The sequence below is a fragment of the Bubalus bubalis genome, chromosome 3 (assembly GCF_019923935.1).
Source record: "Bubalus bubalis isolate 160015118507 breed Murrah chromosome 3, NDDB_SH_1, whole genome shotgun sequence".
Taxonomy (NCBI): Eukaryota; Metazoa; Chordata; class Mammalia; order Artiodactyla; family Bovidae; genus Bubalus; species Bubalus bubalis.
In genome coordinates, this window is record NC_059159.1 from 33,616,475 (window position 1) to 33,643,337 (window position 26,863).

Consider the following 26,863-nt stretch of genomic DNA (forward strand, 5'->3'; position numbering starts at 1 on the left):
TTTCTGAGTTCTGTGGATACACTGCATCGTAGTAATCTCTGCAAAGTAGATTGTTGTTAATTCAAAACTGCCTGGTGTGAAAACAAACACAGAAACAAAAAAAGCTTTTCTCCTTGCAAGAGAAAGCCCTAGCATTAAATGTTCCAGTATCTGAAAATACGTCTAAATTTCAGAATTGTCAAGAGACTATTAGAGGTACAAATTAGATAGATTTCAGAGATACAGTACATGGCAAACACCCAAACTTTCTTAGTCGAGGGAAGTTTAATCCTAATGATTAAGGATCAAGACTTCTTCTGGAAAGCCTACAAAATGTTGAGGCTGTTGCTGTCTTTGCTGTTGGCAACCAACACATGGCTTTCCACCTTCTTTAACTCTGGTCACTCATCTGGGCTAAAGGACTTATTTTCTCATAATTAATTTTTGAGTGAGAAAAAAAGTTCACTTTGGCTTGAAACTTTATACTGGCTATCCATTTCAGAAGAGAGATTTAGAGGACTGAAGGAAAGTTATGACCAACATAGATAGCATATTCAAAAGCAGAGACATTACTTTGCCAACAAAGGTCCATCTAGTCGAGGCTATGGTTTTTCCAGTGGTCATGTATGGATGTGAAAGTTGGACTGTGAAGAAATCTGAGCACCAAAGAACTGATGCTTTTGAACTGTGGTATTGGAGAAGACTCTTGAGAGTCCCTTGGACTGCAAGGAGATCTAACCAGCCATTCTAAAGGAGATCAGTCCTGGGTATTCTTTGGAAGGAATGATGCTAAAGCTGAAACTCCAGTACTTTGGCCACCTCATGTGAAGAGTTGACTCATTGGAAAAGACTCTGATGCTGGGAGGGATTGAGGGCAGGAGGAGAAGGTGACAACAGAGGATGAGATGGCTGGATGGCATCCATGTCCATCAAGTCCACCGACTCGATGGACATGAGTTTGGGTGAACTCCAGGAGTTGATGATGGACAGGGAGGCCTGGTGTGCTGCATTTCATGGGGTCGCAAAGAGTTGGACACGACTGAGCGACTGAACTGAACTGATATTTTTTTAAAAGAAAGAGAAATGGGAAGATAAAGATATAGATATATACCTAAAATAATAAGAATCAGATAAAAGCAACTGGTATGCTGAAATCTAGCTTTAAAAAATCATAGACCAAAGATATACAATCACTATGAAATTTTACTAAGAATTCAGATGTTTTAATTCAAGAGTCTTTTAAAGTTATCTTATGTTTAGATAAACCACTGACTTCCACAAATTTTAAAGACAGATTATAGAAAAAGACTTTTATATGACTTAGGACAAAATCATTTGTTGCATTTTCAGCTTTCACTGTACTTATCCTTTTACTTACCTAATACCTTTGAATTAATCAAGAGTATATTTGTGTTTATCAGACGTTTTCAACCTGGAATTTTGTTCAAATAACAGATTTACCTTTTCATACATCCAATTTTAATAATTTTCACATTCAATTAATAAATCTAGTTTTAATAATTTGAGGCAGGAGGAAAATTTCCCTGAGTAGTTGAGTTTTTAAAATAAGTTCATTTAGATGGTAAAGCCATTAGAAATAGTTATTTTCCATTTCTTTTAAAATCACAATGTCAAAAAAAAGGGGAGGGGGCAGGGGGTTTGGAAAAGGAAACAACAACAACAAAAAAAAAAGGAGAAGAAGAAAAATTCTGAACACATTGGAGAGGTTGCTGGTTGAAACGTCAATTACTCCACATTTGTCAAGGATGGATAATAATGCAGAGGATAGAATAGAGGCTTAAATATCACAAATACTAAGCTATCAAGATAAGACTTTCAAATCAGTGATCTGCTCTACCAGCACACTGGCATAATACACAGAAGTCCTCAAGTCAGAGTGAGGAGTAAGCACAGCCACTGAAGCATACTGACCAAAAAGCAATGGGAAGAGACCCACCTGCACCCTGGTTCACCGTCCAGCTCTGTCTCTCCATCTAGGTATCTACTGTTCTGCTGCCACCAGTAACCTGCAGCCATGAGTTCAGACCAGGAAATGGCTATTTTTGGGGAGGCTGCTCCTTACCTCCGAAAGTCTGAAAAGGAGCGCATTGAGGCCCAGAATAAGCCTTTTGATGCCAAGACCTCAGTCTTCGTGGCGGACGCTAAGGAGTCCTTCGTGAAAGCGACCGTGCAGAGCAGGGAAGGGGGGAAGGTGACGGCCAAGACTGAAGCTGGGGCGGTGAGTAGAGCATCTGGAGGGGATGCGATGGGGCCCCACCGCCAGTTAGGAGAGCCGACACTTCTTTACCGACCTGGCTCCTCTTGTTTGACCTGACAGACAGTAACTGTGAAAGAAGACCAAGTCTTCCCCATGAACCCTCCCAAATATGACAAGATCGAGGACATGGCCATGATGACCCACCTGCATGAGCCTGCTGTGCTGTACAACCTCAAAGAGCGTTATGCAGCCTGGATGATCTACGTGAGTTTGTTCTCATGGACTCTGTTCACACAGGTGGTTAATATTTTGAAAAACAGTATTAATGTCCTCATGAAACAATTATATTCCTTTTTTCCTTTGTGGTGCAGACTTACTCAGGCCTCTTCTGTGTCACCGTCAACCCCTACAAGTGGCTGCCCGTGTACAATGCAGAGGTGGTCACGGCCTACCGAGGCAAAAAGCGCCAGGAGGCCCCGCCCCACATCTTCTCCATCTCTGACAACGCCTATCAGTTCATGCTGACTGGTGAGTTGGATGTTTTCCATGTGCATCTTTTTAGGAGATGAGACTCTAGGAGAGAGAGACTAACCATAGGAGAAAGAGACTCTACCCATCTCAACACACTCTTTGAGGTGGTCCCCGAAATGCCATTGCCCTTTGCCCGGAACCAACCAAAACATACTCCAGATTATAAGGTGTATCTGGAATTAGAGCGGTCATACTATGAATCTTCCTGGAATGCTGTCTCAGCTAGACCATTCTAAGGCACAACGGCACCTTGGGGAAAGGACTGAGAGATTTCCTCTTCAGAGAGAGCAGAATATCAAAATGAGCCTTTAGTTTTCCCTGAAAATACGACTAAGGCTATGATTACTTCCAAAGCTACCACCTTTACTATACTGACTCCTTCTCCCACACTAAAAATATCTCTAATGCCTTTTTTTTTTTCATTACTTCTTGTACTTACAATAAACATGCTACTAACTTGTCATCTAAATCCACCTGAAAACCCAAGTCCACTTGGTGTACATTTAGTGTGGTGTATAAAAAGAGAAAGTCTGCTGCTTCCTTGCAGTGTTCTGTTTGAGCGGTGGTCTGTAAGCTGATGTGATGAGGGGAGCCTCAGGGAGCAGGAGAGAGGGGAGCTGGAAAAGGTGCTGGGCCTGGGGACCACCAAGCCCTCAGGATTGCTGAAAAACACTAGCTTCATACCATTTTATTAATTTACCATTTACAAATATATTTAAAAATGGTATTTACTGCCTATAATTTCTCTTTTATAGACCGAGAGAATCAGTCAATCCTGATCACGTAAGTAGACATGATGCCTTGTTTTCATGACTGAAATAGCTGCTGGTTTTAGGAACTCTACTGACTTAGCTTTTTTTTTTTTATCTTTATTTATTTTATACAACTGTAAAAATTATATATTATACATAGCATGCCTGCTCAGTCCGTGGGATTTCCCAGGCAAGAATACTGGAATGAGTTGCCATTTCTTACTTCAGGGCAAATATTTATTTTCATTAAAAAATTTTAATGTACAAATACATCTTTGTGTATTCAAATTAAACTATTTTTTGTAGCTTCTTCCTTTTGTTTCACAGTTATTAAGTCCTTTCTCATTCCAATGGCTCAATAATAGTTAACTTTGTCATTCATATTTGTTTTTCATAATTTTTTTTTATTTTTTATTTTTTTACCATACAATATTGTATTGGTTTTGCCAATCAACATGAATCTGCCACGGGTGTACACATGTTCCCCATCCCGAACCCCCCTCCCACCTCCTTCCCCATACCATCCCTCTGGGTCATCCCAGTGCATCAGCCCCGAGCATCCCATATCATGCATCAAACCTGATCTGGCGATTCATTTCACATATGATATTATATATGTTTCAATGCCATTCTCCCAAATCATCCCACCCTCGCCCTCTCCCACAGAGTCCAAAAGACTGTTCTATACATCTGTGTCTCTTTTGCTGTCTCGCATACAGGGTTATCATTACCATTTTTCTAAATTCCATATATATGTGTTAGTATACTGTATTGGTGTTTTTCTTTCTGGTTTACTTCACTTTGTATACTTCCCTGGTGGCTCAGATGGTAAAGCGTCTGTCTACAATGCGGGAGACCCAGGTTTGATCCCTGGGTTGGGAAGATCCCTTGGAGAAGGAAATGGCAATCCACTCCAGGACTATTGCCAGGAAAATCCCATGGACAGAGGAGCCTGGTGGGCTACAGTCCATGGGGTCACAAAGAGACACGACTGGGCAACTTCTCTTTCACCTTTTACACTTTGTATAATAGGCTCCAGTTTCATCCACCTCATTAGAACTGATTCAAATGTATTCTTTTTAATGGCTGAGTAATACTCCATTGTGTATATGTACCACAGCTTTCTTATCCATTCATCTTCTGATGGACATCTAGGTTGCTTCCATGTCCTGGCTATTATAAACAGTGCTGTGATGAACATTGGGGTACCCGTGTCTCTTTCAATTCTGGTTTCCTTGGTGTGTATGCCCAGCAGTGGGATTGCTGGGTCATAAGGCAGTTCTATTTCCAGTTTTTAAGGAATCTCCACACTGTTCTCCATAGTGGCTGTACTAGTTTGCATTCCCACCAGCAGTGTAAGAGGGTTCCCTTTTCTCCACACCCTCTCCAGCATTTATTGCTTGTAGACTTTTGGATTGCAGCCATTCTGACTGGTGTGAAATGGTACCTCATAGTGGTTTTGATTTGCATTTCTCTGATAATGAGTGATGTTGAGCATCTTTTCATGTGTTTGTTAGCCATCTGTATGTCTTCTTTGGAGAAATGTCTGTTTAGTTCTTTGGCCCATTTTTTGATTGGGTCATTTATTTTTCTGGAATTGAACTGCAGGAGTTGCTTGGATATTTTTGAGATTAATTCTTTGTCAGTTGCTTCATTTGCTATTATTTTCTCCCATTCTGAAGGCTGTCTTTTCAACTTGCTTATAGTTTCCTTTGTTGTACAGAAGCTTTTATTTTAATTAGGTCCCATTTGTTTATTTTTGCTTTTATTTCCAATATTCTGGGAGGTGGGTCATAGAGGATCCTGCTGTGATTTATGTTGGAGAATGTTTTGCCTATGTTCTCCTCTAGAAGTTTTATAGTTTCTGGTCTTACATTTATATCTTTAATGCATTTTGAGTTTATTTTTGTGTGTAGTGTTAGAAAGTGTTCTATTTTCATTCTTTTTTTTTAATTTTATTTTATTTTTAAACTTTACAAATTTGTATTAGTTTTGCCAAGACCCATTTTCCCAGCTGCTGCTGCTAAGTCACTTCAGTCGTGTGTGACCCCATAGACGGCAGCCCACCATGCTTCCCCGCCCCGGGGATTCTCCAGGCAAGAACACTGGAGTGGGTTGCCATTTCCTTCTCCAATGCATGAAAGTGAAAAGTGAAAGGGAAATTGCTCAGTCGTGTCTGACTCTTCACGACTCCATGGACTGTAGCCCACCAGGCTCCTCCATCCACGGGATTTGCCAGGCAAGAGTACTGGAATGGGGTCCCATCACCTTCTCCATTTTCCCAGCACCACTTGTTAAAGAGATTGTCTTTTCTCCATTGTATTTTATTGCCTCCTTTGTCAAAGATAAGGTGTTCATAGGTGTGTGGATTTATCTCTGGGCTTTCTATTTTGTTCCATTGATCTATATTTCTGTCTTTGTGCCAATACCATACTGTCTTGATCCTCTACATAGAAAACCCTAAAGACTCCACCAGAAAATTACTAGAGCTAATCAATGAATATAGTAAAGTTGCAGGATATAAAATCAACACACAGAAATCCCTTGCATTCCTATACACTAGTAATGAGAAAATAGAAAGAGAAATTAAGGAAACAATTCCATTCACCATTGCAATGAAAAGAATAAAATACTTAGGAATATATCTACCTAAAGAAACTAAAGACCTATATATAGAAAACTATAAAACACTGGTGAAGGAAATCAAAGAGGACACTAATAGATGGAGAAATATACCATGTTCATGGATCGGAAGAATCAGTATAGTGAAAATGAGTATACTACCCAAAGCAATCTATAGATTCAATGCAATCCCTATCAAGCTACCAACAGTCATTTTTCACAGAGCTAGAACAAAGTATGGAAATACAAAAACCTCGAATAGCCAAAGCAATGTTGAGAAAGAAGAATGGAACTGGAGGAATCAACCTGCCTGATTCAGGCTCTACTACAAAGCCACAGTCATCAAGAGAGTATGATACTGATTTGGTTTTTATCTGACAGCGGAGAATCCGGGGCAGGAAAGACTGTGAACACGAAACGTGTCATCCAGTACTTTGCAACAATTGCAGTCACTGGGGAGAAGAAGAAGGAGGAACCAACTTCAGGCAAAATGCAGGTGGGTCTGGTTGCCAGGTCAGCATGTGGGCTGTCAGGTGAGAAACTCCCAAGCCCCAGATGTGAGCACTGCTCTTGCCTTGGCAGGGGACTCTGGAGGATCAGATCATCAGTGCCAACCCCCTGCTGGAGGCTTTTGGCAACGCCAAGACCGTGAGGAATGACAATTCCTCTCGCTTTGTGAGTCTCTGGGTCACAGAAGGGTTTTCTCGGGTCTTAAATGCCCTCAAAGGCATCTCTCAGTCATTATTTCAATCTCTTCTTACTCATGTGCTGTTTTGTATGTAACATCATCTTTTTCACTTGCAAGGGTAAATTCATTAGGATCCACTTTGGTACCACGGGGAAACTGGCTTCTGCTGATATTGAAACATGTGAGTAACAGGACCTTCTAAACAGAATCCAGAATGACAGTGATAGACTGGAGGAACATCTTACAGCTCCTGCTGGGCCTAAGAGCCTGTGCAACACCAAACATGCCCTTGGGAAATGCCAGTCTAACCAGAGCCAAAGGTGTACTTCACCCACTTCAGTCAGGAGCTAACTCTGCTATAGAAACTTCGAGGAATTGTTGGGCTTGTCAGAAGAATTTCAGCCTCACAAGACATTTCAAATTTTTCTAAGAAAAAAGTAAGACTAGGGGTACATTAGTTGGGTTTAGTGTATGAATTTTCTTCCTTAGTGTGAGCTTGATAAATGTTGCTCTTAGTAACTATTATTAAGTGAGCAGAGATGCTGAGGAGGAACAGGTTATCAAGAATCAATTATCAAGGATCCTATGCATGAGAAATCAATGTGTCTTCAGACAGACAACTTTAGTTTCCTTCAAGAGGAGTAAGAGTAACCACAGTGGTAGAGACAAAATTACATGGTACCTCATGGGACCATTCAGCTGAAATCACAAGGGGCCAATGAAATTTTTAGTTCATGACCCCAAGAACCAAAGTCACTCCCAGAACTTTATCAGTTTTCCCTCTAATCCCATGTCCACTTGCCATTGCAGATCTTCTGGAGAAGTCTAGAGTCACTTTCCAGCTGAAGGCAGAAAGAAGCTACCATATTTTTTATCAGATCATGTCTAACAAGAAGCCAGAGCTAATTGGTATGAAAAAGCTTAAATATGTTAAGTTAAAAGCTAACATCTTTATTAGTCCCTTCTAACATTAAACATACACCCTAAATTCTACGTACCCAGAAATGCTCCTAATCACCACCAACCCATATGACTACGCCTTCGTGAGTCAAGGGGAGATCACAGTCCCTAGCATCGATGACCAAGAAGAGTTGATGGCCACAGATGTAAGTTTCACATGCAGTTTTTAAAACGAATTGGTATATATGGGAATGACAGTGACAACCCTGCTGTAGGTGTGGTTCAGGACACAGAACAAAGTCTCCTAAGTAAGTTAGTGTCTTATGTCCTAATTCTGTCCTCTCATCTCTCATGGCAGAGTGCCATTGAAATCCTGGGCTTCACTTCTGATGAAAGAGTGTCCATCTACAAGCTCACGGGGGCAGTAATGCATTATGGGAACCTAAAATTCAAGCAAAAGCAGCGTGAGGAGCAAGCAGAACCAGATGGCACTGAAGGTACCAAATGAACCCCCAAGTGGGCTGAATGAGAGGAAATAGGCAAGTAAACCGACTCAAGCTCATGTCTCGTGTACACCTGAGCATCTGATGGACGCACAAATCAAACCCCACATAGCAGTGATTCCCTCCTTACTCTGCCCCTAGGTGTTGTGGGGCCACAGTAGGTCATGATGGATGTCTGAATTGTGTCTCTGCAGTTGCTGACAAGGCTGCCTACCTCCAGAGTCTGAACTCTGCTGATCTGCTCAAAGCCCTCTGCTACCCTAGAGTCAAGGTTGGCAATGAGTTTGTCACCAAAGGCCAGACTGTGCAGCAGGTAAGTGCACAACCTTCGTGCATCACACATTTTTTCAGGCCTTCAATTCATGTCTTTAATAAGAGCAATAATCATTACTCTGTCCATGAAGGTATACAATGCAGTGGGCGCTCTGGCCAAAGCCGTCTATGAGAAGATGTTCCTGTGGATGGTAACCCGCATCAACCAGCAGCTGGACACTAAGCAGCCCAGGCAGTACTTCATCGGGGTCTTGGACATTGCTGGCTTTGAGATCTTTGATGTGAGTTAGCAGAAACTTTGCAGGAGAAAAGCTTACCAATCTTGCTTCAGCAGTCATTACTAGAAAGAGTCTATATAAAAAAAAAAACAACCAGTTAACACCATAACACCTTAAACTGACACATGAAAGACAATCAAAAAGTCCATGAAAGGGCATCAACTTTGGGTTCAAACTCCACCTCTGTCATTTCCTACCTGTGAACTTGGATAATGGAAATGGTATTGACCCCAAACAGGGTAAATTCAACTAAGACCTGTATAGAAAGCTCATAGCACCCCAGATAATGGATCTACTTCTGTGAATCATTTGCCATTACAAGATTTCTGGATTTAAAGACCTAAGCGCCATCCCCCAGCACATAGTTAGCACTTTCATAGTTAGCAGAGATGGCTGTGTGGAAGACAAGGACAAATTCAAAGCACAATTCTGAAATTCCTACCTGCCCTCCATGGCCAGTAGACGGGATGGAAATGGCACGGTAAAGAAACTCAAATTCATCTGCCTGAGACAGAATACCTCCCATACAGTTTACCCAAGTATTCTCCCCAACAACAGTGTCTCAGTGTCTGATCCAGAGGTCTCATTTCCACACCTTTCTCTATGAGTGCACTCATGGACACTGGATGAGATTTTCTGGGTTTAGGAACAAAAGCATTTCCAGAAATCCTCAACCCAATATGGGAAGGGAGGAATAATCTTGTTCCAAGCAACAATATGAAGAGTAATTCACATGTTTTCAAATGAGAGCTAAGGACAGTGTAAGCCGGCAACCTTTTTGAGAGTTTTCAATAACAGTTTTTTACTGAGATATAATTCACATCTCATGCAGTTCATCTCATTCCGTTAAAGTACTGAATTCAGTGGATTCTGATACATTTACAGATGTGTGCAATAGATTCTAGGACATTTTCATCCACCCAGTGGGCAACTGCTCCCCCTAAGCAGTTAGTTCCCATCTCCCTCTTACCCCATCCCCTGGAAATCTGCTTTCTGCCTGTATGGATGTGCCTATTCTGGACATTTCATGTAAATGACATCATACACTACGTAGAACTTTGAACCCGGCTTCCTTCGCTCAGCCTAGTGTTTGCAAGGTTCACCCGTGTCTTAGAACCTCTTTGGCTTCTGTGTATGGGGACATGGCTCTGAGTCAGGTTGTGTTTTCATGCAGGGAGCAGTTAGGCTAACTATGTCAGAAGAGTCCTTTCAAAGAGAAGCTGTTATCACAAGAAGAATGTTCACTTGTATTTTCTACTTATTTAGTTCAACAGCCTGGAGCAGCTGTGCATCAACTTCACCAATGAGAAACTGCAACAGTTTTTCAACCACCACATGTTCGTGCTGGAGCAGGAGGAGTACAAGAGAGAAGGCATCGAGTGGACGTTCATCGACTTCGGGATGGACCTGGCCGCCTGCATCGAGCTCATCGAGAAGGTTCGCCTCCCTTTCTCAGACCACAGGTCACAATGCTGACCCGTATTTAGAGGAAAATCACAAATCTCACTGCACACTCTGGTAAAAGGTTTCTATTGGTAACTAAGATCAGGGAAGGTCCTTTGGCCAACTCTGAGGTAGATGATCTGATGAAAGGAGACTGAGTCTTTTCTAGAGTCCAGAACTCTACCCTTCCTCATAGTCTGATGACAAGTCTGATTCTTAAACCATCTTTCCTTATTAAAGAGCTCTGAGGAGAGCATGATTCACTTATTTCTCTGTCAGTTTTGGAGCCATTCCTGCTGGCATTTGAAGGTGGAGTTCCTAGTACTTGAAAGCAGGGGCTCTCAGTTGTGCCAAAGACCCCACAGGTACTGAGTAAACCTGCACATTCCCCTAGGCTCGCTCCCAGAAACATTTTGGGGGAATGGTGGCGTAGAGCCTCGGGATCTGCATTTTTACCAGGTGTTTCTGACACAACCCATTTGCAAGTCACACTTGGAGAAACATTGCTCCAAGGCTTTGGGGCAAAGACACAAACTCCACCGGAGGTCCTTCCTTGTTCATCTTACTCTCCATCATATCCCAGAGCCCAGCACACACCTGGGTGTTGATAGGCACCCAAGTAATCCTTGCCATTTAACAACTTCTGACCAAAGAAATGAGTTTTCACTAACTGTAAAGAATGATACGATGTATTTACTCAAGTAGGATCAGAATGCTACCCATTATTTCTGCAGGCAGACAATTCAAGTGGCATGTTGCTTTTCATTCTCTCAGCCTATGGGCATCTTCTCCATCCTGGAAGAGGAGTGCATGTTCCCCAAGGCCACAGACACCTCCTTCAAGAACAAGCTTTATGAACAGCATCTTGGAAAGTCCAACAACTTCCAGAAGCCCAAACCTGCCAAAGGCAAGGCTGAGGCCCACTTCTCCCTGGTGCACTATGCGGGCACCGTGGACTACAACATTGCCGGCTGGCTGGACAAGAACAAGGACCCCCTGAATGAGACAGTGGTCGGGCTGTACCAGAAGTCCGCAATGAAGACTCTGGCTTTCCTCTTCACTGGAGGTCCAAGTGCTGAAGGTTATTTTTAAGATCAATTATATATCCTTAAGAGTCTCAAAACAGAAATACATTGCTTATCAGAGACAGATACAACAAAATCTACCATTGAAAATACTGGCCAATGTGGAGCTAATAGAAAGAGGTATATTTAATAAGCATGGTATCATTCTAAGATCACAGACTTTCAAAGCTACAGTTGACACTATGCATCCTTTGTCTATAGCCTCATTTCACCAATGAGGAAACAGAGACTCCAAGAGGTTAAGGGAATTACTCAGGATCATAGAGCTCATTTATACCATTTTAACAATATTGGGTTTTTCAAGGATTCAGCTAAGCTAGAAATGAGGACATCTTTTGCCAGCCCACCAATGCTTAAAAAATTGAAGTTCGATTCTCCTAAATCCCAAATGTGCAAGTAACAGGACAAAGGTACAGGCAAATAGGAAATAGGACTTCCTTGCAGGTTACCAGAGGTTCACCACCTGGGACCAAGCATGCAACTTTGCCTTCCCTCCTGGAATTGTGTGCACTAAAGAGGCATTACTACTCTGTCTCCTGGGCACTTCCTTCAGGGGACAGACTTGGCCGGTTTGGAGTAGCTGTGTCCCATCCCTTCCCCACATATATTCTTTTCACCTACAAGTTTTTTTGTTTGTTTGTTTTTGTTGCTGTTGTTCTAAATGCCTATTACATGAACCAACACATATTTTCTAATTCTAAAGTTGAAAGGGGAGAGACATGGAAAGAATAGGAATGACACAAGTGAATGAGTGCAAATTTAAATTCTCAAGGGAATTTTGGCAGCCATGATGTCTATGGATAATTGCAAATAATTTTAATTTTTCCATTTCATTTTTCAGAGGGTGGCGGTGGAAAGAAAGGTAGCAAGAAGAAGGGTTCTTCTTTCCAGACCGTGTCAGCTCTTTTCAGGGTACAGTATATTCATGAATTCCAAAGGATTACTTTTGTAAAAAATAATATTAACATAACTTAAAAAAATTATTTTAAAGAAATATATGGTGAAACTGAGGTAGTGACATACTAAAAAAAAAAACAAAAAAAAAAAAAAAACAAAAAAAAAACTGGAAAATTCCTTAAGGAAAAATTTAGCAAAAAGACCCATGGTGTGTCTCTTCTTCACGTAAACTTTTAGGATAAATTAATCATTTACCCCTTAAGCCCAATATCTATAAGCCCTGCTAGTAAGTAAATTTCACATGAAATCAAACCCTCTTTAAAGCAGATGTAGTCAGTTACATCTACTTCATATGACTGAAGTCTCAATACAAATTTTCTCTGATTGGCAGTGCTTGAGGAAAATAAACTGAAGTTGGCTGATTTTTTGTAATCCATTATTTCCTCTCTATAATCCATACATATGATTTCTCATGGTCATTATGACTTGTTCTTCATTGAGACAGCTCATTAAAAGGTGAAATGGGGGCAAATTCACTAAGGATCATCGATAGGAACTCGCTTGTTGATGCAACTAGAAATTATTTTGAAACTTTTAACATGGTTCCACAGGAGAATCTGAATAAGCTGATGACCAACCTGAGGAGCACTCACCCCCACTTTGTACGCTGCATCATCCCCAATGAAACTAAAACTCCTGGTAAGGCACTTCTGATACCCAGACAAGCTCCAGTGTGACTTCTCAGGAGACTATTATATGGAGAACATGTCTTTTTTTAGGGGCCATGGAGCACGAGCTGGTCCTGCACCAGCTGAGGTGTAACGGGGTGCTGGAGGGCATCCGCATCTGCAGGAAGGGCTTCCCCAGCAGAATCCTGTATGCAGACTTCAAACAGAGGTTTGTGTCTCTTTATTTTTCCCTTTCAGTGTGTTAGTCTATATAAAAGTTGCCACAAAGCTCATTTGTAAGACTTTTCCTTGAAAAATGAGCTCCAGCCATTTTAAAGGTGATTGTAAAAGAAAGAAGCCTTGGTTTATATAGTCATTAAGTTTTTCATCCTATCTTCTCAAGTTTTACAAAAGGCACTGATGGTTTTAATGGAATTTTTTTCTCCAAAACTCAAATTAATTTTTTCAATGGTAGCTACCAAGACTTTCATTTTTTTTTTCAGTGAAAACCCACATTTTTATATTCTTTTTATTCTGACAGATATAAAGTTCTAAATGCAAGTGCTATCCCAGAGGGTCAGTTCATCGACAGCAAGAAGGCTTCTGAGAAACTTTTAGGGTCTATTGACATTGACCACACCCAGTACAAATTTGGTCACACCAAGGTACCAGCAACCCTAATTTCTATCATAATTCACCCCCTCTGGGCTTTCTTATGAGCAGAAGTAACATATTTAACTTGTTCTTTGGCAAGGTTTTCTTTAAGGCTGGCCTGCTGGGAATTCTAGAGGAAATGCGAGATGAAAAGCTGGCTCAGCTCATCACACGCACTCAGGCCATTTGCAGAGGGTTCTTGATGAGAGTGGAGTTCAGGAAGATGATGGAGAGAAGGTGAGGAAACAAGTACAAGTCTCACTTCTCCACATTTTCATAGCTTAATCCAGTCATTATTTTTGTTGAGAGATGTTAACTTGCCACATTCTTCTTCACTTGCCACTTTTCTTCCAACAGAGAATCTATCTTCTGCATCCAGTACAATGTCCGTGCTTTCATGAACGTCAAGCACTGGCCCTGGATGAAGCTGTATTTCAAGATCAAGCCCCTCCTCAAGAGTGCAGAGACAGAGAAGGAGATGGCCAACATGAAGGAAGAATTTGAGAAGACCAAAGAAGAGCTGGCTAAGTCAGAGGCGAAAAGGAAAGAACTTGAAGAGAAAATGGTGACTCTGATGCAAGAGAAAAACGACTTACAACTCCAAGTTCAATCTGTGAGTATGAGACATTGCACAATTCAGCTACATAGCAACCAATCACTGACTGGATATGAGGCTTTTTTAAACTGAAGATTTATAAATAAATGGTTTCCACTGAAGCATTTGTTGCAATTGTTTACCCTTCAAAAATTCAAAACTCAGACCTAAAAAAGAGTAGATGCCAAGTCACAAATTATGCCCTCTACGTTCAATGCACATTCATGCATAGTTTGGCCATCAGTAAGCAAAGTCACACACAAAAAAAATCCATAAAAATTTTCCTTTCTTTCGAGAACCTTCCCTTGCATTATAATGTTCTCCTCTTAATAAATGTTTTTGTGCATAAAATGAAAGTTATGTTGCTTTTACCAGGACAGAAAAAAGGCTAAATTAATCCCCCCTCAAATGTGAGAAAACTGATCCCTAGAATGAATAAGTAACTTTTCCAAAGTAGCCAAGGAGCAGATTTTGCCAAAAGGCCAATTTTACTGATTTGACCTTCCACACATGGATATTTGGAGGAAATTCACTATTATATTTATTTAATCAGTAGGTTGCAATTACTAACATTTTGTGCATTTGATTAAGTTGACAAGTTAGTTGGCATATGTGTTGACCATTCTGACTGAGTCATTGAAGTTTGCTCCTTTTAACCCATTGTTGTGTATTTGCAGATACAGTTTAAACAAATGAATATGTTTCCTTTCTCCCTCTAGGAAGCAGATGGCTTGGCTGATGCAGAGGAAAGGTGTGACCAGTTGATTAAAACCAAAATCCAACTTGAGGCAAAAATCAAAGAGCTAACTGAGAGAGCAGAGGATGAGGAAGAGATCAATGCTGAGCTGACAGCCAAGAAGAGGAAACTGGAGGATGAATGTTCGGAACTGAAGAAAGACATAGATGACCTTGAGCTGACACTGGCCAAGGTTGAGAAGGAGAAACATGCCACAGAGAACAAGGTACAAATCATGACCCATTTTAAAGTGTTTACAAGTGCAAGCTTGTTACTGATATATTTTAACTGCATATTTAATCCTGAAATTATTGAATATGAAAAGATAATATTGTTATAATTATGTCATCTCTTTAGTCTTCATCATTTTTATCCATTTACCTAGACCTTTATCGCCCATATTTTTCAGCTACATAGGCCTGGGTTAACTTCCAATTTCCATTTTTCATCTCAGGTTGACATTATTCTAAAATATTACTGTGTTTCTCATCAAGACAACAGAATGTCATTAATATTCCTGTAATTTGTTTAACTCTAAAGGTGAAAAACCTCACAGAAGAGATGGCAGGCCTTGATGAAACCATCGCCAAGCTGACCAAGGAGAAGAAGGCCCTTCAGGAGGCCCACCAGCAGACCCTGGATGACTTGCAGGCAGAAGAAGACAAAGTCAACACCCTGACCAAAGCTAAAACCAAGCTAGAACAGCAAGTGGATGATGTAAGTGTGAAAAACACAGTGTTTCCTCTTAAGGTGAGATAAACAATTGTGACAGGCAACCATCAGTGATGCTCATAAGCCTTTAATTGCTTTTTTGGAAATAATTAAAGCTTTCATGCTATTTGCTGTATCTTTTAAAATTCTCCTGTGCCTTTGAAAGCTACGTTCAGTGCTTAAGAACTGAAACAAATAAAATGCATTATAAACTTAGCTTGAAGGATCCCTGGAACAAGAGAAGAAACTGCGCATGGACTTAGAGAGAGCCAAGAGGAAACTGGAGGGTGACCTAAAATTGGCCCAAGAATCCACAATGGATATAGAAAATGATAAGCAGCAACTGGATGAGAAACTTAAAAAGTGAGTATGAGAGAATACATTTGTAAGCTTCTCACTATCTAGATTTTGAAAATATTACTTCACGGCACACAGAAGAAAAAAAAAATAACATCTTTGACTTTTGATTTAATGAAAATGGTACATTTCTGACTTGTAAAACACCCACTTAGCACTTCCTCATCACCAGCCATACAAAAATGTTCAGTTACACAAAGAAAAGAAGACTGGCAAGAAGACAGGGCGTGAGCTAACATGCTGCTCTCCTAACAGGAAGGAGTTTGAAATGAGCAATCTGCAAAGCAAGATTGAAGATGAACAGGCCCTCGCGATGCAGCTGCAGAAGAAGATCAAGGAGTTACAGGTAAGTCCGTGGTTTCTGTCAGTCTCATCCATCATGACAAAATTACCAATTAGCTTTAAAAAGGAGCTCACAATGAGCTTCTCCCCACCTCCAGGCCCGCATCGAGGAGCTGGAGGAGGAGATCGAGGCCGAGCGGGCCTCCCGCGCCAAAGCAGAGAAGCAGCGCTCAGACCTCTCCCGGGAACTGGAGGAGATCAGCGAGCGGCTGGAAGAAGCCGGCGGGGCCACTTCCGCCCAGATTGAGAGGAACAAGAAGCGGGAGGCCGAGTTCCAGAAGATGCGCAGGGACCTGGAGGAGGCCACCCTGCAGCACGAGGCCACGGCTGCTGCTCTTCGCAAGAAGCACGCGGACAGTGTGGCTGAGCTGGGGGAGCAGATTGACAACCTGCAGAGGGTCAAGCAGAAGCTGGAGAAGGAGAAGAGCGAGATGAAGATGGAGATCGACGACCTGGCCAGCAACATGGAGACTGTCTCCAAAGCCAAGGTATGTACTAACCTGTCCCATTTCATCTTATTTTCCATGACTCAAAATGATTGAGTTTCTATATGATCTAATCTAACTGTACAAGCCTTAGATGTTATTTCAAACTTTAAAATTTTTATTAATAGATATTACTATATTGAAGTGAATTATTTTAATCTTCCTATCTCATTCGTAGAAAAATCACTTTAAAATTTGTCATTATTACCACGAAAGGATGAAAATACAGAAAAAAAAAACTTATGTCAAAACCATATTCTCCATGATGCAGAATTTAAATGACATTCTAGTTTTCCAAAAGATAATAATCTAACTTTTACAATAGTTCATTTATTCATTTAGCCAAAATGAGGTGCCTCTGACTTTGCATCCAAGGCACTGTGCAGAGCTTTGCAGTAGATAGGAAGGTAAAAAAAACTCAGCCCCTTTGAGCAAAGAGTTACAGCTCCCCAGACTTAGAAAGAGAAGCATGTTATCTTTCCCTGTTTTCTACTTCCCACCACAGGGAAACCTCGAGAAAATGTGCCGTACACTAGAGGACCAACTGAGTGAAGTGAAAAGTAAGGAAGAGGAGCACCAGCGCCTAATCAATGAACTATCAGCCCAGAAGGCACATCTACACACCGAGTCAGGTCAGTGAACGAGGAGGGCCTGGAGTGCAGGGTACACCTATCAAAAAGGAATCATTTCTTTGGCCATGTACACCCCTTTATCATTGATATGTTATTCCTCCATCTTTTTACTGTGAGACAGGTTGATTACAAGTTATAATCAGAAAAAAATTTAATCTCAATGGGCTGAAGAGTTTTTTTTTTTTTTTTTTTTGCCTCAGCATTACTCAAAACACCCCCCTCAACCTTAAAATACCAAAGAAAACTCCCACACTTTTTGAAGAAAAGAGCAAGAAATAAACTTCTCAATAGCATCCAAGTTCTTGAGTTACTCTCCCTGTCATATGAAATAACAGAGTTCTGGTGTTATTTCATTCATTAAGCTATTCTTCACCTAGACAACAGAACTAAATCACCACATTCTGTCTCTCACAGGTGAATTTTCACGACAGCTAGAAGAGAAAGATGCTCTGGTGTCTCAGCTATCCCGAGGCAAACAAGCATTTACACAACAGATTGAGGAATTAAAGAGACAGCTAGAAGAGGAGACTAAGGTGAGAATTCTCCAGCTGATACCTTCAGTCACTTGAACTCTGCAGCATGTCACCCTATCCAACTCTACACTGAGAATATCAGTGATCAGAACATAAACTTATAGAGCACACTTTCTGTTGGTCCAGGCCAAGAGTGCACTGGCCCACGCCCTGCAGTCAGCCCGCCACGACTGTGACCTGCTGCGGGAACAGTACGAGGAGGAGCAGGAAGCCAAGGCCGAGCTGCAGAGGGCAATGTCCAAGGCCAACAGTGAGGTGGCCCAGTGGAGGACCAAATACGAGACGGACGCCATCCAGCGCACGGAGGAGCTGGAGGAGGCCAAGTATGAGCTCTTAGCAAAGCGGGTGGAAAGAAATAGACATTTTAAAATAGTGAAGCAAAAATAAAAGAAAGAGACTATTCCATGGAGATAGGGGAAGGATTTCAGCCTATTTATGAGTGGTGGACTCCACCATATTCTCCTTCTGTCAGCCCAGAGTATGTCCACTAGAGAACAGGCCAAGACCAGAGCCCTCACCCTATTCTGGTCTGTTACAAAAGCAGCTTAAATTTCTTTCCACCAAAATGAATTAATAACTATCAGCATATCCTTTATGAATTAAGAAGAATTCATTTTCTTTAATATAAGGAAAAACAGAGGCACTGAGACTACCTAGTACATTATTATGAATATTATAATTAACAGCAATCCGTTTATCCTTACCTGGAGTACTATTAGTTCAGAATAAGACGATCATACTTTCCCATCATTTAACTAACAACCAGTACCAATGAACTTACTAATTACACACGCTGTGGAATAAAACTCATGGGAGGTACACATGGAAGGAAAATAACCAATACATTCTAGTGAAGGAAGTTTTCTCAAGTTTGATTTATCTCAGCAGTTGTCAGAATTAAACAGAATGAGAGAGTTTGATGAGCTTTTGCAGAGGAAGCATCCTGGTTATGAGTGTGGGCTGAAAGAGAGCAATAAGACTTTGGAGAAATGTAATAAGGGAATAATATTTATTCTCTCAAGGGACCAAACCTATTAGACTATTGATTAATTGTATGACATTGACAGTGTCGCTCTGGGCCACAGTTTCCTCATTTGTAAAGAAGACAAGACTAGAAAATGGTTGAGGATCCTATTCAAAGTTAAAAGTCTTTAATGCCAGGCTTCCTCTTCATGGCTGTCCCTTCTTCCTCACCCTCACATCCTCACATTGCTTGCTCCACTCAAGTGCTTTCTCAGAATCTCCATACCCCCTCCACCATTACCACCAGCAAACACACCAAAATGACCTCATACATTGTTGACTATCTCCAAGATAAAAAAGAATTCACTAGGGAAAACAGAACTGCAGAAGAGATAAAACAGGTGCTGAGAAGGTATTTTAGAAAACTGTAACAACTCATGGGCAAAGGAGCAAAAAGTCTTGGGGAAAATATGCTAGTCAGCAGCTTGATAACGTTCATGGCGGTAACTCTGACTCTGCTCTTGGTCATTCACACTGACCAACTTCTCAGGAAGAAGCTGGCCCAGCGTCTGCAGGATGCTGAGGAACACGTAGAAGCAGTGAACGCCAAATGCGCCTCCCTTGAGAAGACCAAGCAGAGGCTCCAGAATGAGGTTGAGGACCTCATGCTCGACGTGGAGAGGTCCAATGCTGCCTGCGCAGCTCTTGATAAGAAGCAGAGGAACTTTGACAAGGTGGCTCAGCCTATATAAACTCCACCCATGTTTTATTAATACTTAGTCTCCCTTTCTCCATCAGCTGACAATTTATTGTTTTTCAGGTCCTATCAGAATGGAAACAGAAGTATGAGGAAACTCAGGCTGAGCTTGAGGCCTCCCAGAAGGAGTCCCGCTCTCTCAGCACTGAGCTGTTCAAAGTCAAGAATGCCTATGAGGAGTCCCTGGACCAACTTGAAACCCTAAAGAGAGAAAACAAGAACTTACAGCGTGAGTCTTTGTAACCTTTCACTTTCAAAAATGGTAGACAGGTATCTTTTCAATTTTTCATCTTTCTCAACTGAACTTTGTGTTTTATTATTAAACTACAGAGGAGATTTCTGACCTGACCGAGCAAATTGCAGAGGGAGGAAAGCATATCCATGAACTGGAGAAAGTAAAGAAACAAATAGAACAAGAGAAGGGTGAACTACAGGCTGCTCTAGAGGAAGCAGAGGTACATGTTTTGTTTGCTCACCTATCCATTATACATAAATTGAAAAATTAATAGCCACTGAGATCTATCACGCTGCAAACTTTCAGGGGATAACTCATGTTATTCAGTAAGAAATATTGAATTGTACTTTAGGAATATAGAACTAAAAGGTTAACTAAGCTGTATTGGAGTTTGTGAGTTTTTCTAATGCCTTCTTGAAGAAATCATCATAAGGTACACCCCAAAACACTCCTTAGATAATTTAAATGTTTCTTTTTCTAAAGGCATCTCTTGAGCATGAAGAAGGCAAAATCCTTCGCATCCAACTTGAGTTAAATCAGGTGAAATCAGAGATCGACCGGAAAATTGCTGAAAAAGATGAAGAAATTGATCAGCTAAAGAGGAACCATCTCAGAGTTGTGGAGTCAATGCAGAGCACCCTAGATGCTGAGATCAGGAGCAGGAATGATGCCCTGAGGATCAAGAAGAAGATGGAGGGAGACCTCAATGAAATGGAAATCCAGCTGAACCATGCCAACCGCCAAGCTACTGAGGCAATAAAGAATCTTAGAAACACACAAGGAGTACTGAAGGTACATTGGGATAAACAAACATGGTGTTATACAGTCTGGGAGCAATTGTGTGACTCAAATTTTAATATTTCAGGAGGACTATATGCCATAAGTCATCGAATAGTACAGTAATTCATTGAAGTTTTGCTGCACACAGTTGAAAAACAGCTTAATTCTTAAAAGCCCAGGGCAGAATTTACTTTGTCATCTGAAAAGAAGACAAAGTGATGAGGGGTGACAAGACAGAGGTAGTGATGAATGATTTTAGCTACATACCACTGCACAAATCACTTCACTTATGTGGACTGCATGTGTTTAATGTATAAATAGAAACATAATATGTATATCTCTATTTATTTAACTTTCATAAAATAAGGCCATTTTATTAGCTCATCTCTAAGGATACTTTCCTAATGCAAAATTGTATAGCTTTATTCATGGCATTTTCTTTAATGACTCAGGATCTAAAATAATATAACATCACGTTCTTGGGTAGAACTGCCACCCAAGCTACAAAGAATTTGTCTTTAAAGAGACTTGAGGATTTTTCCTGTCCAATCACGCACTCAGTTGTCAAGATCAATGTGTGTACGTGACCCTAAAGTTGCATTTGCTTTAACTGGAGCATGTGTAAGAGTCCTTTGCTCCATCTGCGCAGGACACTCAGCTCCACTTGGATGATGCCATCAGAGGCCAGGACGACCTTAAGGAGCAGCTGGCCATGGTTGAGCGCAGAGCCAACCTGATGCAGGCTGAGATTGAAGAGCTGAGGGCATCGCTGGAACAGACAGAGAGGAGCAGGCGAGTGGCAGAGCAAGAGCTTTTGGACGCCAGTGAGCGTGTGCAGCTCCTGCACACACAGGTGAGGTTTGGGACTGTGGTTGAGCAAATGCACTCCCTGAAGCTGAAGACGATTGCAGAGGATAAGCTTGTTCAACAGTAAGGAGGAACCTTGGCTAGGGTCCCTCCCAGGAGTTCAGAAAATGTACAGCAGTAAATATGCACTGGGGTCCAGCAGATTCACAAATACACTTATAGGCTGGCTTAATCATGTTAATTTGAAATAATTTACTGTTCTAGAAACTTCTGTTTAAAAAAAGCACAAAAGACCCTCTATTAATAATCATATTTACAACATCGGTAACCCATCTTATCTTGTAACTCTAAGCTGCAAAGAGATAAATCAGATGCAAGAAGGCCACAGTACCTCCAGTCAGCATTTGTTGTTTATACTGGATTTATGAAATCAGTGGTGGTTATATCCTCACAATGGCTAATAAGCAGCACTTAATATTCATGTAATAAATGTCATGGAAAGACATTCACAATATAATAAGTTTAAAAAGCAATTTAATCATATAGAAAGCATTATCCTTTCTTTTAAAAATACCCAGAAAACATCCAGAAGTGTAAGCAAAGGTTTTATCAACAGTTATCTCTGGGTAGTAAGAATATAGTAATTATTCTTTGTCTCTTTTTTGCTAATTTATATGTCAACTATTTTTTTTTACAATAAGCATATATTATTGTATACTTTTCTAAAGTTGTGATATATGGAAATAGCCGTCAGGAAAAGTTAAAACCACATACTACAAAATAATTTTAAAATCAAGTTAAAATGCAGCATTTTTGTTACTCATCATTAGTATCCTTGAATTGACTGCCTATTTCAAATACTGTCAACTTTCTAAAAATGTAAGAGATCCTTGGTTCATTTTTGTACCAATAATGATGCTATTTATCCATATAGAGCCAACAAATGTGAATAAACAACTAAAAATTAATCATCCATTATTCATCACGAGCTATGTGATGTCACCTGCAGCACGTCACAGTTTTCCCTGGGGCGGTGGTCGTGCTTTATACTTACAGCAGCCACTGATAGTAGTTGAATATGCTTGGTATCCAAAATTAATTTCATCTGGAAGAATCTAAAAGAATTTTTATTAATATACATAGGTATGTAGAAAGAAGAGAAGTGAAACTCAGAGTCGACCTTTGATTTGGTTTTTATTCTGAATATTTATGATCAATAATTTTATGCCTAGTAAAAATAACAATGTAAATAGGTATAATACAATTAAATGATCTTGTCTTCTTTTTTACTAATTTGAAACAGAACACTAGCCTGATCAACACCAAGAAGAAGCTAGAGACAGACATCACTCAAATCCAGGGAGAGATGGAGGACATTGTCCAGGAAGCTCGCAACGCAGAAGAGAAAGCCAAGAAGGCCATCACTGATGTGAGCAGAGGGCCACACTGGGTCATCAAGCTAGAATCTTGATGGGCTGTCTCACCTTTCTCAACTAGTTTTATTTTACTGCTAATTAGGCGGCCATGATGGCTGAGGAGCTGAAGAAGGAGCAGGACACCAGTGCCCACCTGGAGCGGATGAAGAAGAACTTGGAGCAGACGGTGAAGGACCTGCAGCACCGTCTGGATGAGGCTGAGCAGCTGGCCCTGAAGGGCGGGAAGAAGCAGATCCAGAAACTAGAAGCCAGGGTGGGGCTCCCAACCCATTCAACTCCCATGCTGCTAGTTACAGCCAAGTGGCTAACCATCTTTGTACTCTTACAGGTGAGGGAGCTCGAAAATGAGGTTGAAAATGAACAGAAGCGCAATGCTGAGGCTGTCAAAGGTCTTCGGAAACATGAGAGAAGAGTGAAGGAACTCACTTACCAGGTGACAAGCTTTTCCATGTAATTCAGGCCTACTGCTTTCAAGAAAATAAAAATAAATTGTTTTCAAATTATGACACTATCTACTTGCTACCTCTTTCATTGCAGACTGAGGAGGACCGCAAGAATGTTCTCAGGCTGCAGGACTTGGTGGACAAGTTACAAAGCAAAGTTAAGGCCTACAAGAGACAAGCTGAAGAGGCTGTGAGTACCTCTACAGCGAGAGAAAAAGGTTCAGGAGCAGGGCCAGGTTTTGTGGAGACAAAAGGTCAAAGAATTTAAGAGGCTTTTTTTTAAGGCAAAGAACACAGAATTGGGAATATGAAAGTGGGTTTGAAAAATGAATATTTAGAAGGAAAAAAACCATAACACTAATTACCAGAGCCTTGGAGATTCAGGTTCATTTCTTCTGAGGTCTCCTTAAGCAGTTTTCCAGACATGATAGTATAGAAACGTTTCTTGGTTATAACTCACTTCCCTCCCTATCTAAAACACTCAGCAACAACGAGTACTCACAGAGGTGTGCAAATGAGGGCTCTGAATCTAAGCCTTATTTAAGTTTATGATGAATCCACCTCAGAATATTTCTTTTTCATTTGGTTGCAGTTCTCTTTCTCATGGGCTTACCAGGCGGCTCAGTAGTAAAGAAACCGCCTGCCAATGCAGGAGACTCTGGTTCAATCCCTGGGTCAGAAAGATCCCCTGGAAAAGGAAATGGCAACTTACTCCAGTATTCTTGCCTGGGAAATCCCATGGACAGAGGAGCCCGGTGGGCTACAGTCCATGGGGTCACAAAGAGTCGGACACAACTTAGCGACTGAGCACTTAATGCACACTTTCTCATACTATTAATTCTAAAATCCTTCCTGAAGGTTCTCTGCATCCAATACTACCACGGTACCCTGCTGCTAAGTCGCCTCAGTCGTGTCCAACTCTGTGCGACCCATAGACGGCAGCCCACCAGGCTCTGCTGTCCCTGGGATTCTCCAGGCAAGAACACTGGAGTGGGTTGCCATTTCCTTCTCCAATGCATGAAAGTGAAAAGTGAAAGTGAAGTCACTCAGTCGTGTCCGACTCTTCGCAACCCCATGGACTGCAGCCTACCAGGCTCCTCTGTCCATGGGATTTTCCAGGCAAGAGTACTGGAGTGAGTTGCCATTGCCTTCTCCACCTACTTTTAAGAATTTGTTTTACAGAAACAAGGTTGATTCAAATTCCTGCTACTTTGATCTCCCTGTTGTCACTGTAGCATCTTAAGTTTGCCAAGAAGAGAGTTAAATAAGAGATAAAGAATAGGGAGTTGTAAGCCCAAACAACACAGAGGCGAATGTGTGGGATGCCCTGTCCCAAACAGGTATATTACCAAAGAACAGAACCTTCTGCTTCTTACTTATGAAGCAAATCCTGTAGCTGCTCCTAGTAAGAAAGGCAATAAGAATCAGGAAATGTCACATTTTCTTGTTCTCTCAAATGCATTTCTTTTCTCAGGAGGAACAATCCAATGTCAGTCTTGCCAAATTTCGCAAACTCCAGCACGAGCTGGAGGAGGCTGAGGAACGGGCTGACATTGCCGAGTCCCAGGTCAACAAGCTGCGGGTGAAGAGCCGGGAGGTTCACACAAAAGTCATAAGTGAAGAGTAATTCATTCTAATGTGAAAAGGTGACCAAAGAAATGCACAAAATGTGAAATTCTTTGTCACTGTCAAATGTAATTTTAATATCAAGGAAATAAATCAGTAGAGAATTTTGCAATCTAAAAATATGTGTGTCTCTTAATTACAAGCTCAACAGTGCTATTAGAACTAAGTCATTCGTTCAACATTTGTTATGCTCCTACTGTGTGCAGTCAGAGACAATGACAAAAAATGAATGCGGTCAGTGAACCAACTTTAATAGAAGGCAAATGAAATGAAGCGAAGGTGTTTAATGGACCCTCAATTCCATTCAACCATTTTTACTGAGTACCAAGAATGTGTCTGTACAGAAATGGGCACCATGGATATGACCACTGTGTCCCTGCTCTTGAACCTCAAGCCAGCAAGTCATGGCAATTCAGATTCTGGTACAGTATGCATACTCTGCAAGAAGCATGAAAACAAAATGTGGTAACAATAGAGAATGAGATGCGAACCTGGGGAATCCAGGAAGGCATCTCAGAGGAGACGGAGTTAGCTCCTAAAAGATGAGTAGATAGCTATCATGTGAAAGAGAAAAGGAGATGAGCATTCTAAGAAGAGAAAACAGCATGAGATCTCAGAATAGTTGAAGCAGAGGCTCCATGAGCAAAGAGCATCTGAGAAGGCCAGAGACGGAAGCTGAGATCTGACTGTGAGGGGCATGGCCCCACACACAGGCCTGAGGAATTAGGACAAGCATCTAACTGGTCACACTTCATGTGGAGGAGAGTTGATGTAATTCTGGTAGTAGTGTGGAGGATGGAGGGGAATAGGAAAGAAGAGAGCCTGGAAAGACTGTGGAGCTTTTTACATGAGATAGACTGCAGATGACAGTGACAGAAATGAACAAGAATGCAGCATGAAAGCAAGGCTCCAACACTGCTATAAAGAAAGGCCTGGGAGAGCATGAGAAAGGTGGAGTTTCACACCACTCAAACCTCACAGTCACTTTGTAGTAACAGATTTTATTTCCTTCCGAGGGAAAAGCTTTTCCTTGGAACCACCTATCTCTCCAAGAAGAAGGACAGAACTTTTAAGATAAATCTTCCTTTTGACCTAATTTCTACACACACTCCTGCTTACCAAGAAACCTAAATTTTCTCAGTACCATACATATTTCAAACAGGAACTAGAAAAAATTTCTTAATATCAAAAAGAATGTGACTGAAATTTTATCACAGCCATTGCCAGAGTACTTTTTAAAAATACTTCTTAAAGCTTACAATTTGGTTTCACTCTGTAGACATTTAAAAACAAGCTAGTCGAACCCCAATTTACTCTTTTACAGGGCATCCCTCTCTCGTGAGGAAGCTACTGTGAGAAGTCTCCTTTCCCCAGTGTGGGAATCCTAATTAGCAATAAGGAACCTGCTTCATGAGAAGAGAATTTGAAAGCAGTAGAACATAATTATAAGGAATATTTTACCTAGGTCATGATGAAGACTAATGAAATATTCTGCCTGGAGTAGGCGTTTATTATCAAATTTTAATTAAATTCTGTAGAGTGAACCTATTGACCTCAAAAGCACTGGGCAATTGCTTTATTATCCTGTCTCCTAACTATTTAAATAATTGCTTATGTAGAGAGTTGAGAGTGGATTTCATTATCTAGGGGTCAATTACTCTGGGGTCCTTGATTAAATAAGGCAGCAAGGATTTAGCTAGTTAGTATTCTTCTTCATAGATTAAGTGATTTATAGATTTATATCCTTATGTCTTACAATAAAACCACACATGATCATATATAAATACTTATAATGCTCTTTGTATTTTCTTTAACTGATATGAGGGACCATTGAGATTTGGGAACTGTTTCTAAATTATTGATACCAGATACAAGAATCCAAACAGGATGCTAGCAAGGAGAAAGCAAAAGGCTGTCTCCATGATTAATGTTAA

At 40.9% G+C, this 26,863-nt stretch overlaps 1 protein-coding gene and 1 long non-coding RNA gene across 3 annotated transcripts in view; one reads left to right on the forward strand and one right to left on the reverse strand.

The window, feature by feature from the left end:
- Window positions 1–1,999: 1,999 nt before the first annotated feature.
- On the forward strand, window positions 2,000–24,945 carry LOC102405716 (myosin-4). 2 transcript variants are annotated; one of them, XM_044939276.1, is made up of 38 exons: window positions 2,000–2,218; window positions 2,318–2,461; window positions 2,569–2,725; window positions 3,484–3,511; window positions 6,484–6,598; window positions 6,685–6,777; window positions 6,908–6,971; window positions 7,601–7,699; window positions 7,793–7,896; window positions 8,049–8,187; window positions 8,388–8,510; window positions 8,572–8,747; window positions 10,011–10,181; window positions 10,962–11,268; window positions 12,114–12,184; window positions 12,781–12,868; window positions 12,949–13,066; window positions 13,379–13,502; window positions 13,592–13,728; window positions 13,849–14,104; window positions 14,806–15,048; window positions 15,363–15,539; window positions 15,751–15,896; window positions 16,146–16,236; window positions 16,331–16,720; window positions 17,223–17,349; window positions 17,764–17,882; window positions 18,009–18,205; window positions 19,396–19,579; window positions 19,666–19,831; window positions 19,933–20,057; window positions 20,321–20,629; window positions 21,267–21,470; window positions 22,728–22,853; window positions 22,943–23,113; window positions 23,189–23,293; window positions 23,398–23,493; window positions 24,778–24,945. In XM_044939276.1, exons 1-38 carry the CDS (start codon window positions 2,015–2,017, stop codon window positions 24,928–24,930), a joined length of 5,847 nt encoding a protein of 1,948 aa, XP_044795211.1. In that variant the 5' UTR covers window positions 2,000–2,014; the 3' UTR covers window positions 24,931–24,945. The 2 variants fall into 2 exon arrangements, with proteins under 2 accessions (XP_044795211.1, XP_025136337.2); XM_025280552.2 differs by having other exon boundaries at window positions 8,388–8,506; window positions 8,598–8,747.
- Window positions 8,686–26,863, reverse strand: part of LOC123332641 — an 80,028-nt gene continuing 61,850 nt past the window's right edge. The window contains exon 3 of the long non-coding RNA XR_006640803.1: window positions 8,686–8,817. This is a non-coding gene — a long non-coding RNA (uncharacterized LOC123332641). The remainder of the gene's footprint in view (window positions 8,818–26,863) is intronic.